General features: G+C 40.2%; 1 protein-coding gene across 1 annotated transcript in view; it reads left to right on the top strand.

The window, feature by feature from the left end:
* LOC145350778 (uncharacterized) overlaps nt 1-13,562 on the top strand; it is an 83,484-nt gene extending 69,922 nt beyond the window's left edge. Inside the window, exon 3 of the mRNA XM_080200063.1 lies at nt 9,713-13,562. Coding sequence (XP_080056189.1) covers nt 9,713-10,125 — 413 coding nt within the window. The 3' untranslated portion in view covers nt 10,126-13,562. The remainder of the gene's footprint in view (nt 1-9,712) is intronic.
* Nucleotides 13,563-14,003: the final 441 nt, after the last annotated feature.

Here is a 14,003-nt window from a genome sequence, read left to right as displayed (position 1 = left end):
CCGGTATCCTCCCACAATCCAAAAGATGTGCTGGTTAGGTGCATTGGCCATGCTAAATACTCCTTCAGTGTACCCGAGCAGTCACCAGAGTGTGGCAACTAGAGAGTTTTTCACAATAACTTTGTTGTATTGTTAATGTAAGCCTACTTGTGACACTAAGAAATAAACTTTAAACTCTGATGTATTCAATGACTCAGCCTCCACTGCTCTCTGTAGAAGAGAGTTCCAAAGTCCAATAACCCACTGAGAGAAGAAATTCCTCCTCATCCCCTGTTTTAAATGGAAAAGACCTTATTTTTAAACTGTGCCTCCTAATTCTAGTTTCCCCCATGAGGGCAAACATTGTCTTAGCATTTACCTTGTCCAGCCCCCTCAGAATCTTGCATGATTGATAAGATAACCTCTCATTCTTCTAAACTCCAATGAGGAGAGGGCCCTACCTGTTTCCTCGTAACACATCCCCTTTATCCAAGGAATCAGCCAGGTGAATCTTTTCTGATCTGCTTCCAGTGCCATCTCCTTGGGCTCCTTATGCCCTCTTTGCCAAGCTCTGGCATTCCCAAGTTGATTGTCACACTTTATACTTTCTAGAACAAAGGAACTCCATTGTGTACCATGGGATGTGTAAAAATAAAGCTTTGAAATATATAATCCATTGATAACTTTCTCCTCTGTTTGAAAAAAAGTGTCTGGATTGCAAGATAATTAAAGTGTAGATCATTCAGGTCCTTCGAAGTTTCAAAAACTATAAACCATTGAAACCGCTTAACTTGTGTCAACAAACATTGTGAAATTGACCATACAGGTCAGAGAGCCTGAGATGTCAATCAAATGCTGTTTTCTCGAATAGCTGAACTGGGCTCTCAGTGAAGCATATATAATGAGGTTTGGCCAAGAGCCTGAACATCTAATAGGAGAACACCTGTGCCCCAGAGGAAACATTGTTTGACTGTCGGAAGGACAGGTTTGGCATGAGGGTCATGAGAGGTCATGGAGTTGGTGGAAGGGCAGACCTTGGCAACAGAGAATAAGAAGACATACAAGAAGGCAGAGCTTGGTTCAGGAGTCATAAAGGGACAAATAGGGTGGGTGGAAGGGCAGAACCTGATATGGAAGGCACAAGGGAACATGGATGGGGAAATAATTTGCCATAGGGGTCATGACAGGGCCTTTTGAGCTTATCTTTTAAAAGGCCCCCTCATGCACAACAGGGTGGACGATTCCTCTGAAGGACTGTGAATCATGACTCTTTCAAAAGCCTGGCCCAACTCCATGAACATTGCAGAGGAGCTTATGGCATGCCCCTCCTCACAATGGAGCCAGCCAGTTTGAGAATTTGGGAATGGCGGACACGCGCTTTTATCAGCTTCAGCCCAAACACTTAAGGCAGTTCCAAAAATTAGACAGCCCAGGAATGCAATTGGAAATCCCAGAACTGAAATCTGCCTGCTATTTTTAAAAGGCTCCCAAATCAACCCAATTCAGTGAAAACCCAGGCCTCTGTACATGCTAATATATCACTCCCAACTGCATGAGCTCTTGTGCGGTAGGTAACTTTTATGTGGCACCTTAACGACTGCCTTTTGGAAATTCAAATACGTTACATCCATTGGTACTCCTTTATCCAACTTCTTTGTTACATCTTCAAAGAGCTCTAATAAATTTGTCAAACATGATTTCCTTTCCACATAACCATGGTAACTCTGCATGATTATATTACAGTTTTCCAAATGTCCTACTTCTATCTCCTGAATAATGGATTCTAGCGTTTTCTCAATATCAGATGGTAGACCAACTAGTTTATAGTTTCCTGTTTTCTGTCTCCCTCCTTTCTTAAAGTGTTACATTTCCAATTTTCCAATCCTCTGGGTCCTTCCCTGGATCTAGGAAATTTCAGAAGATTACAACCCACGCATCCGCTGTCTCTGCAGCAACTTCTTTTAAGCGTTTTGATCCCAGCTGATGTTACTATTGGACAGTCAAGAGTTCAGTCTTTCTTTAAACCCTATTTTCACATTATAAACCATGTAATTCTAATGCAGGTACAGATGGAAATGGAACCCTGACCCGATAGACCATAACATTTATTTTTTGTTTAGAGACATGGATGTACAGAATCACGAAACTGCCAATTAACAAAAAAAAATATTTATTAGACCTGAAAAGATTGACTAAAGCACAATAATTCTTCAATAAATCTGTATATATCTTCACAGATGTATACAGATTTTTAAAGATAACACAAGTTACAAAATATATCTTATACTATAATATCCCCACAAGTACACACTCCATGTAAACCAACAGGCCAACTGTGGTCAGATACACTACACTCTGAAACCAAGAGACAGATGCCACATAGCCAACATTAAGGGCATTTAAATGGTCATTGGATAAGCATATGGATGATATTGGAATAGTGTAGGTTGGATGGGCTTTAGATTGGTTTCACAGGTCGGCGCAGCATCGAGGGTCAATGGGCCTGTACTGCACTGTAATGTTCTATGTTCTATAACTTCTCTAGATTTCTCATCAAATCCCCCCATATGATTATCACACTGTGAGCCAACTTTCCATTGAGTGTTTCTAAACTCCACTCTTGAAAAGCACACCTTAGAATCTTCTCCCAAACAATACTTTTTCTTGGACGCCATCACCATGGATCCATTTCCAGGATTTTAGTCTCTTCTTTCAGTATTCTTCTGCCATGTTATTTCAAGGTTCTACACAATCTCTGAGGTACTGAGCCATACCAGCAGAAAACTACTACTTGATAGGTGTGTTAAGGTGTCACCAATCTTGGGATTACATCAGATATCTGGCTTCTCACTATACAACTTCAAGTGGTTTGCCTTTTCAGCTTTGTCTTTAACTATGAGCCTCTCTGCCCTTATCTTTAACTTTAATGAACAATACCTTGTTCAGATTCCAATTCTTTTTCCTTTTGATTTCAGTCTGCCTGAAACTTCGCTTTTCATTCCCTGGTTTCCAGAATTATCTGTTCTGCCCCTTTTGCCATTCTCCTGTCTCTCTGATGACAGTTTCTGTGAGAGCTGCTTTCTTCTCAGGTATCCCATTACAACTAAACCACAAGTGCTCGCTAAACAGAGAAAAGAGCTGAGGCTTCGAGTCCAGATCAGCCTTTGTCAAAACTTTGACAAAGGGTCATCTGGACCTAATGTTAGCTCTTTTCTCTCCTACGAATGCTGCCAAACCTGCTGAGATTTTCCAGCATTTTCTCTTTTGGTTTCAGATTCCAGCATCCGCAGTAATTTGCTTTTATCCTTTCTTCCTCCCTTTATCCCCTGCTGTTCTAATATTTTTGGGATGATTTTTGTGTCTCTTTCTCTGAGGACTGATGCTACATACTTGTTCAAAGCCTCTGCCATTTCCTTATTTCCCATTATTAATTCCCCAGGCTTGTCCTCTAAATCACCAATATTTATTTTCACTACTTTTTTTTTCCTTTCATATACTTGTGGAAGCTTTGTCTATCTGTTTTTATACTTTTGCTAGTTTTCTTTCATATTTCAATTTCTTCCTCATTATTTTTTCTGTAGTCAACCCAGTTTCTAACATTTTCACAACCTTCTGGCCTACCACTAAATTTTACAGTGCTAGCCATCTTTTCTTTCAATGTGATACTATACATCATTGATAAAGGAGCAGTGCGTGAAAGCTTGTGATTCCAAATAAACCTGTTGGACTTTAACCTGGTGTTGTGAGACTTCTTACTGTAGCCACAAATAATATATCTTTGTCTTTCTTTGTCAGTGGAATATACATTTGTTGAGAGTTATGAAATATCTCTTTAAATCTCTGCCATTGCTGTGGAGAAACTGGTGTTTAATGATTTGTTTTAGTTTCATTTACAAACAATCAAAGCATCTTAATCAATCAATCTAATCTTTTTAACCATAACCATATTTGATATAATGTGACTAGTTTAGCTTCATTTTGATAGAGAAAGGCATCATGGAATGTTTAGACAAGCATAGAGGTAACATACTCGTGATTTAATTACAGATCATCTGCTGAAGAGGCCTCTATTTTTCTTATTTCCTCAGCCTTCATGGTTGAATGGGCAAGCTTATGTCTTGATATACAATAAATCCTTGTCAGAATTGGTTGTTACCAGCAAATGAAAGTGAGAAGTTTTGTATAATAGAGGAAGGAGGAAAGAATAATAACGGTGCTTTTCATTAAGTTGACTTTTTTTTTGTAGCATTTTGTTGAAAAAGGCAATTGCATTTGGTTCAATGTATTCCTTATGTTAAAGTTATTTTTTGCATTAGTACGTGACTACAGTTGTGACTGTATAATCTTTTTAGACTTTTACTATGTATTAACTGAATGTATAAGAACACTATGCACCTACATTTCTTATACAATGTATAACCTCTAAGTACTACCGATTCTAGATATTTTATATTTGTACTTCATAAACTTTATTGGTCTTGAGCTTGTAAGCAGCTTTACCACTCTATCATTCATTTTATAAGTAACTAACTTGAAGTAACCACAAGAAAAGTCACTGATAAGAGTTTGATTGAATTAGGATTCTCCCAATAATACAAGTCTGAAACATTGGGTATCAACCATAAGGGAATGACAGTATATTTTCCCATCCTGAACAAATGAGCAAGGGAGATATTAAAACATTATTTTAATTTAGCAAGAAGTAACAGAAACAAACTTTAATGAGAGGGATGATCCCACAAGTAATTGACATGTTAGAGGACTAGTCTGGGGACTGTGGGAAATGATATCAATAGATGACTATCATCCTCAAGAAACCAATTAGAAACTAATCATGCCTACCTAGACCAATCACACACCCTTAATCCAATTAAAGATTAGCCTCGCCTCACTTAGGTAAGTTAGAATGCAATAACATCATTGAACACACTGTGATTGTGGTTTGGAATGAGTTAATGAGCAGAAGCTTTCACTGGACAAGTTGCACATGAAGTTTGGAACTGAAGTTTGTTTGTAGTGCCTGCTGTCCAGAAGGAAGCAGAGGTTATTGGGAGAGAACAGAGATTGAGTGTCAACCTGTGCCCAAGACCAAACTGGAAAGCAGGAGCCGGAATAGTCGAGTCGAGTCGAGTCGAGTCGAGTCGAGTCGAGTCGAGTCGAGTCAAGTCAAGTCAAGTCAAGTCAAGTCAAGTCAAGTCAAGTCTTGCTCTATCTTTGCTAAGTATAAATCTCCAACTTATGAAGGATTTCTTGAGTTACTTCACCAATGTCTCCTTTTGCCAAAATGGTTAAAGTCTCAAATGAACACAATTACAGTTTAAGTTGATATAATACCTATTTTCTCACCCCACTTGAGCCAACTTTGCCTTTATACCTTGTAAGTTTCCTTTGTTTAATTGTAAATTCAGCATATCCACCTGAACAAATTTTGTGATAGAGCTCTATGTAAAAGCTATGTGTCTTAACTTATTCATTGGCTAACATCCAACTTCCATCAACTTTCAACTGTAAAATGGCAACTATCCGGAATGTAACAAGTGAAATCCAAAAATAGTAGGAAATAATTATGCTTGTGTTAGGTTTTGATGCGGTCCAAATTCCAAGGATTCTTTTAGGTAGGCAGCAAGGTGGCACAGTGGTTAGCACTGCTGTTTCACACTGCCAGGTACCTGGGTTCAATTCCAGCCTTGGGTAACTGTACGGAGTTTGAACATTCTCCCCATGTCTGTGTGGGTTTCTCTGGTGCCCTGGTTTCTTCCCACCGTCTAAAGATATGTGGGTTAGGTGGATTGGCCATGCTAAATTGCCCCTTAGAGTCCCAGGATGTGTAGATTAGATGGATTAGCCATGCTAAATGTGTGGTTTTACAGTGACAGGGCAGGAGAAAGAGCCTGCGTAAAATACTGTGTCGATGCAGCCTTGATGGACTAAATGGCCTCTTTCTGCACTATAGGGATTCTATGATTCTAGATTGTGGTAATCAACATTCAGACATAGAAATCATATTTCAGATCTGGTTATACAAGGGGATATGGAGCAAAAGCAGCAACATGGAGGTAAGTCCAAAATCAGCCATAATCTCATTGAATGGTGGAACAGATTTGAGACGCTGAATGGCATCCCCTGTTTCTATATAGGCTCTGTGCTGCTAGCTTTGGGTAAAAGTATCAGTCACCAGTACATAATAGGACTCTGAGAATGGATAAATATTTTTAAGATTTTCTTGATTAGTTAGTGCAGCCACCAGCCAAATTAGTTCTGCAAAAGACTTTTCTTTCCCCTGACTTTATTTGGTAAGAATTCTGTGACATTTGAACATGAATTTTTATTTGAGTTAAACTGAATTTAATTGAATTTTGCTCACATAGGTTGGCTATTTATCTTTGTTGTGCCCATATTCATTCACTCATTCTAATGATGTCGTCTTTTATATAATAATGCTTCTCAAGGACTGGTACAATTTGTCAACGGAAGATATTTGGGGAGGAAGTGTGATGCATTCTTATCAACAAAAATTGAAGTGTCATCCTTGATTAGTTCAAAAACGAGGATAAGAGTGTGTGTTTCAAAATGGTACATTGAACAATTTATTCAGAATTGGCAGGACATTTACTCTTAATATCTAGCATGAAGTGCCAGAGGCTTCTATTTCAGCATGTATTTCTATTCCATTGATAAAGTTAACCTAAAAAGTTTGTTTTGAATCCTCTGTGCTCGACTGATGGGATCTTCTGGTCCCGCTGACTGTGCGCCCTCCACTGCAGGTTTCCCAGAGGTGCAGGATGCACTCAGCAGGAAACCCCTTCTACAACAGTGGAGTCAGAAAATCCTGCTGTCAGCCAATAACAAACTGCCTCCACCATCGAGAAATAGTCAGTGAGCTGTGCAAAAAATCATGCCTTGTGTTTTCTTACTGCCAGCAATTAGTATGTTCTGTGTGAAAAAGGTATGTCTTGTCTTACCCTTGGAGTATGTATCGCAATTAAATAATCATTCAGCAGCAAGCTTTTGTGAATTTAAAGGTAAAGGTTATTTATTTCCACACACTTACCCTGAATAGACACAATGTCACTCACCCTCCCATTCACACATTCACACACACAAAGATTACGGCCAGGATTCTACCAAAAAAAGTGCCGAATTCACATAAAAATGGAAGTAACTCCCGCTGGTTTTTTAGCGGGATTTTCAAAATGAATCTCCCACACTCTGTGCACTGAGAATGCCTCATGGAGATTCAGGCTAAAAATCCGGGGGTGGGGCCTATTCCCATTGGAGAGGCCGGCAGCATAGCGCTGAGCAGGCCACTTCACATGCAATGATCTGTCAGCACGGAGATTGGCATATGCACCGTAGCCCCACACTGCTGGCCTCCGATCACTGGCCAGCCCCATGATCCTGCATTGCTGCCCCTCCAACACCACCCTCCACCTCCTTCTGGATGTCTCCAGAGCAGCTTTGCCACCCCCCCCCAACTCCCAACTTGCCTTGATTTCCCCCCCCCCCCCCCCGCCCTTACCCCCTCCTCAGCCTCAGTGCCCTCACCCCCTCCAATAGCTAGGCCCAATCAGCCCCTTCCTTCCTTCCTCCTGTTCCTGATCCTGACTGCAGAATGTTAGCGAGACCCCCAAACCCCACCATTGGCACCCCCATAGGCCCCACCCTCAAGAGGACCTGCCCCCTTGACAGTGCCTGATGCCCGATGGGCAGTGCGAAGTTGCCACTTTGTCCTTGGGCAATGTGGGGGTGGGGCCAGAGCGCTTCAGGGGGCCTCCTTGGCCTCCTTTCACTCCAGCGGGGTTGGGCCACCAGCTCACTGTTACTGGGGAGCTGTTGTAAACCCTGCTGGAGTGCACCATTCCTGGTGGAGTGGGAGAGGCTAGCATAAGGGCTTCAGTCCCAGACTGAATGAAGATTTAAATGAAAGTCTAATATTCAACTTAGCCGATTTCTGGTGTGGAACTGATGGTGCTGGCCTGGAGCCCACTTAACGGCCTCAGCTGATGTCTGCCGGAGAATTGCCCCCTTTATAAAGATAATGCCCTTGTATAGGTTACAATCACCTCAGCTTCTGAGTATGATCTCCAGCTTCCCGTGTGGCAGGCCTGTAGTTTTTCCATTTTGATGCCTTAAATTTGAAGAGACAATATTGTAAACTGAGGGATCCTCCATAGACTACGAAATTCTAGGAGATTGGTTCTCAGGTGAACCTTAAACTGAAACAAGTCACATACATGTACTGCTTGAGATTGCACAGTTCATTCTGGGTCACACACTGGGTGAACTGAGTTCAGTGGCTTTGATGAAACTGCCTGGAAACAGATTTTAGCTGATTTTAAAAGTCAGATAACAATAAGGTTCCCTCATCATGTGAATTTTTATAAGTTTTCAAAGAAAGGGATGGTGTTTATATTGCTCCCATCAAATTGTGTTGTGATTTAAGATTCACCTGGTCTAATTTGGATGGGGAAACCATAATGCAATGAAAGGTTCATAGTGTCCATTCACTTCTATTTGTCATGAATTTGTTATCTTCCCTTTTGTCCAGCATGAAGCAGAGAAACAGATAATCTGGAAATTGGTTCCTCCTTAAACAAAGGGATGTGTGATTCCCCAAATGGCTGTGAATGTACATTCTTAATTTGGTTTGGCTTGAGGCTTGGCACTGTCTGTAGTTCAAATGCCAAAGGTCATCCGATTTTCAGTAGCCATTTTAATAGTTTGTTTTGAATGTATTGACTGAAAGTTCATAATATGACATCTCTGTAGGAAGCATGACACTTGTTAGGGTACTGATCAGAAACATCATTGTATATTATGAAGCTATATTAGACCCCAGCAGTTTTCTATTAGTGTGAGAATAAGATGTTTCACCCCGGGGTGATTCTATTGGCAAACTAGGGAGCTTTTATCAAAACAAATTTTATTTAACAATATAGTTTAACTATAACAAATTAATTAGCTTAACATTTAACATTTGAACAATACTTAAACATGACAAGATGCAATTCTTAACTGTTAATCTATCTCTAATGGTTCAATTTCAAACAATATTCCTCTTGTGGACTTAACACCTCTCCAAAATCAGTTAGCAAACACAGGCTTACATGCTTGTAATTTGATTGCCAGTCCTAGAGTTCTCAGAGCATATCTAGAGAGAGAGAGAGAGAGACTGAAGCACCTATCTTCTGATAGTCCTAAACAGCAACCTCCAGAGAGGGAGAGACAGAAAGACATCTCTTGCTTCTTTCAGAACTACGTAGTAATTGCTTATATTTTTAAACACTATCTCTCCTGCAAGTTTAGCTCCTCCTATTAAGACATGACTCTCTCTCTCAATCAACCTAATCAAAACCAAACCCTGAAACCCCCAAGGGAAACCTAAGTAAACACACATACATTATCTCTGTTAAAACAAACATGCCATTAGCTAAATTCAAGCAATCTCCTGCATTTTTAACATTTGAGCTGTCTGTTGCCCAGACAATCCAGCACTGTGTAAAACAGAGCTGAATTTTAAACATACCCCTTCCAATAAACTTGATAAAAAAATACATTTCTTAAAGGCACAGAATCATCTCACACTTCATTCAACATTAACAGTTATTTTGCATTAATATCTTTTAATTTGGTTAACGAAAATGTAAAGTTGGTAGCAATAGTAATTATGTATGTGAGTGTTTCACTATTGTTACTGTGAGCTAACAAAAATAATGGTCTTTATCAATTTCAGATCACCCAAATTCTGAAGGTGGCACCTCGTCTTTTGAGATTGCAGAGTTGGATTCAAGTATCGAAGATGAGCATGGATGTATCAACATTACACAGACAATGGAAGATTTTTTTACAGATGCAGAACAAAGGAAACTGTTGGACCCTAACCCTATCTCTGAGAAAATTGCACATTTGCTGACCACAAAAATTTCACAACTGAAAGCAGAAGGAGGTGGCCAGTATCTCCTGCGAAGCTTCCAAATGGCCCTGGTTTTGTTCAATAGGCATGGAGCCAACATTTTCAAAAAAGAAAGTATTAGAGGAGGGCATTTCTCCTCTGTCAATTCTGCAGCTGATTCAGCAGAATTCAATCCTTTGCCTGGACTCTCAAAGGATGTTGTTAGTTTTATTCTTCAGGAGATTTCAAAATGAGCAAAACAACGATATTGAACATTGAGAATATTTTATATGAAATTATATTTTGTGACAATTATAACCTAAAATTTCAATCAGTGGGAATTATAAATGAGCATTTAATGCAGTTGTTTAAGGTTCATCTGATTTACAGTTTAATACAGGCATAAATCTATTTAAAATAAACAGATTACATTAAAATAACAAAGGGATAAAATAGTGTTTGGCCCCTACAATGGCTAAGATTTTTTGGGACTTGTATTTTAAAAGATTGATTTTAAAATTTATAACTTGTTTATTTATTGGTGCTGGTTTACATTGTAATGTTAGTGAAGTTACTGTGAAAATCCCTAGTCACCACACTCCAGTGCTTGTTCAGGTACATTGAGGGAGAATTTAGCATGGCCAGTGCAGCTAACCATTGGGTTACAGATTGTGGGAGGCATGCAGACACAGGGAGAACATGCAGACTCTGCACAGACAGTGACCCAAGCTGGAATCAAACTTGGGTCCCTGGCACTGTGAGGCAGCAGTGCGAACCACTATGCCACCCATTCTATCATATAAATTTTAATATAAATTCTGAGTTTAACATACCTACAATATAACATTGAATGATTTTGTGTTGCAACTGTGGAGAAATTGCTTTGAAAATGTAGACCATGCCTTAAAATGCTTTTTTAAATAGATTTCCATGAAAACAAGCAAAATGTCCTCTTATAGGTATTACAGCAAGCTTCAGGAGAAAGGCTAATCCAACAAAGGCCATGAAACAAATGATAAACCTGCTTCTGGCCTCAGCTTGTTGGCTACAACATGCAGACTTTAGCTATGAAAAGGAGAAACTAACTTCAAAATCGTGTCAAATATTTGTTTTATTTATTGGATTTTGGATGAAATGCAGTAGTGCTCAGACTGTTGCGAAATAGGCATACACTGGTTCAATTGTAGGAAATGTAGAGAGAATTATGACAGGTTATATAATTGCTTTGTCACTGTTCAATCAACTTTGTAGATTATGTAGGTTCAAAGGCCAGAAGTAAATCAACTTGTCATTCATTAATATTGACAGAAAATATGTTTATGTACTTGTAAGTAAGGTATCCATTGGTGCTTATTTAGAACAAAGAAAATTACAGGACAGAAACAGGCCCTTTGGCCCTCCAAGCCTACACCAACCATGCTGTCCGACTTAACTAAAACCCCCTACCCTCTGGGGATTATATCCCTCTATTCCCATCCTATTCATGTATTTGTCAAGATGCCCCTTAAAAGTCATTACCATATTCGCTTCCACTACCTTTCCCTGCAATGAGTTCCAGGCACCCACCACTCTCTGTGTAAAACATCTGCCTTGTATATCTCTGTTAAACCTTGCCCCTCATACTTTAAACCTGTGCCCCCCAAGTAATTGACTCTTCTACCCTGGGAAAAAGCATCTGACTATCCACTTTGTTCATGCTTCTCATAATCTTATAGACTTCTATCAGGTCACCCCTCAACCTCAGTCGTTCCAGTGAGAACAAACTAAATTTCTCCAACCTCTCCTCATAGCTAATGCCCTCCATACCAGGTAACATCCTGGTAAATCTTTTCTCTACTCTCTCCAAAGCCTCCACATCCTTCTGGTAGTGTGGCAACCAGAATTGAACACTATATTCCAAGTGCAGCCTAACTAAGGTTCTATAAAGCTACAACATGACTTGCCAGTTTTTAAACTCAGTGCCCCGGCCGATGAAGGCAATCATGTCGTGTGCCTTCTTGACTATATTCTCCACCTGCATTGCCACTTTCAGTGACCTGAGTACTTGTATTCCACACTTGCTTTGTGTGTTCCTAGCCTTGACAAATGCTTCCTTTTTCCCTTTAACTCGGCTCACAATATCCCTCGTTATCCAAGGTTCCCAAAATTTGCGATACTTACCCTTCATCCTTCCAGGAATATGCCAGTCCTGAATCCCTATCAACTTACACTTGAAAGCCTCCCACATGCCAGATGTTGATTTGCCCTCAAACATCTGCCCCCAATCTACATTCTTTAGTTCCTGCCTGATATTGTTATAATTAGTCTTTCCCCAATTTAGCACGTTAACATGAAGACTACACTTATCTTTATCCATCAGTACCTTAAAGCTGACTGAATTGTGGTCACTGTTTCCAAATTGCTCCCCTACTGAAACATTGATCACTTGGCTGGGCTCATTCCCCAATACCAGGTCACGTATGGCCTCTTCCCTAGTTGGACTATCCACACACTGTTTCAAGAAGCCCTCCTAGATGCTCCTTACAAATTCTGCCCTATCCACTCCCCTAGCACTCAGTGAGTCCCAGTCAATATAAGGGAAGTTATAATCTCCCACCACGACAACCCTGTTACTTTTACACCTTGCCAAAATCTGCCTACATATCTGTTCCTCTATCTGCCGCTGGCAGTTAGGTGGCATATAGTAAACCCCCAACATTGTGACTACACCTTTCCTGTTCCTGAGCTCTACCCATATTTCCGTGCTGTATGAGCCTTCTGAGGTGTCCACCTGGAGTACAGCTGAGATATTCTCCTTAACCAGTAGTGAAACTTCCCCACCATTTTACATCTCCCTCTATCCCGCCTGAAACATCTGTATCCTGAAATGTTAAGCTGCCAGTCCTGTCCTTCCCTTAACCAAGACTCTGTAATGGCAACAGCATTGTAGTTCCAAGTACTAATCCAAGCTCTAAGTTCATCTGCCTTACCTGTTACACTTCTCGCATTGAAACAGATGCACTTCAGTCCACCAGACCCTCTTTGATTAGCGACCCCACCCTGCCAGCTGTTTCTCTGAGTCTTACCGACTCTACTATCTGGTTCCCCTTCAGCTAATTCACCTTTGCTTTGGTTCCTACCCCCCCGCCATGTGACATTAGCAGATCTCCCACCCAGAATATTTATGCCCTTCCAGATTAGATGCAATTTGTCCTTCTTGTACAGGTCCCATCTGCCTTGGAAGAGATCCCAATGGTCCAGATATTTGAAACCCTCTCTCCTACACCGGCTGTTCAGCCACATGTTGAGCTTCCTATTCCTAGTCTCACTAGCACATGGCAGAGAGTAATCCTGAGATTACAACCCTAGAGGCCCTGCTTTTTAACTTTCTACCTAACCGCCTAAACTGCTGATACAGGACCTCATCACTTCTCTATATTTCTCACTGCCTCAGCAAAGCAGCCAACATAATTAAGGACCCCATGCACCTCGGACGTTCTCTCTTCCACCTTCTTCCATTAGGAAAAAGATACAAAAGTCTGAGGACATGTACTAACTGACTCAAGAACAGCTTCTTCCCTGCTGCCATCAGACTTTTGAATGGACCTACCTTGTATTAAGTTGTTTTAAGTTGTATAGCGTGCAAGGAACAATACTTTTCACTGTATGTTAATATATGTGACAATAATAAATAAAATCAAATTTAAAAAAACACAGTTCCCACCTCTTTTATTTGGTGAATTTTGGCCTTTGAGAGCGACATTTAACTTAATTGAAGCATTTCTCGTGTTAATTATGCCTTGCTGTCTCCATGTCAGCAAGAGCATATGACTCTGCATTATAACCAGCCATCCAACATGTACAAAAATAACACAGTTGATAAATCACTTAATTCTTTCCCCTTGTGGGTTTACTTCTGGCCTCTCTTCTTAATAGAACATTCAATGATTTAAAATTCAACACAAGGGAATAATAATAACGAATCTATGTCTTACCAGTATGAGTATAGACATATGGAGCTCCAACGTGCTGTCTCAATAATCTACCTACCCAGCTCGACACTGCTGAAAATCCAGGAGTTAAAATGAATGCAAGCCTGATGATGTTAGAACATCTTGTAATATGTATTTATGTATTTTCTTTGGGCCCAAGA

Source organism: Carcharhinus amblyrhynchos, chromosome 12, assembly GCF_965287045.1.
Source record: "Carcharhinus amblyrhynchos chromosome 12, sCarAmb.v2.hapA, whole genome shotgun sequence".
NCBI classification, from domain to species: Eukaryota; Metazoa; Chordata; class Chondrichthyes; order Carcharhiniformes; family Carcharhinidae; genus Carcharhinus; species Carcharhinus amblyrhynchos.
Note: the sequence above shows the minus strand (reverse complement) of the source record. Positions and strands in the feature narration are given on the sequence as shown.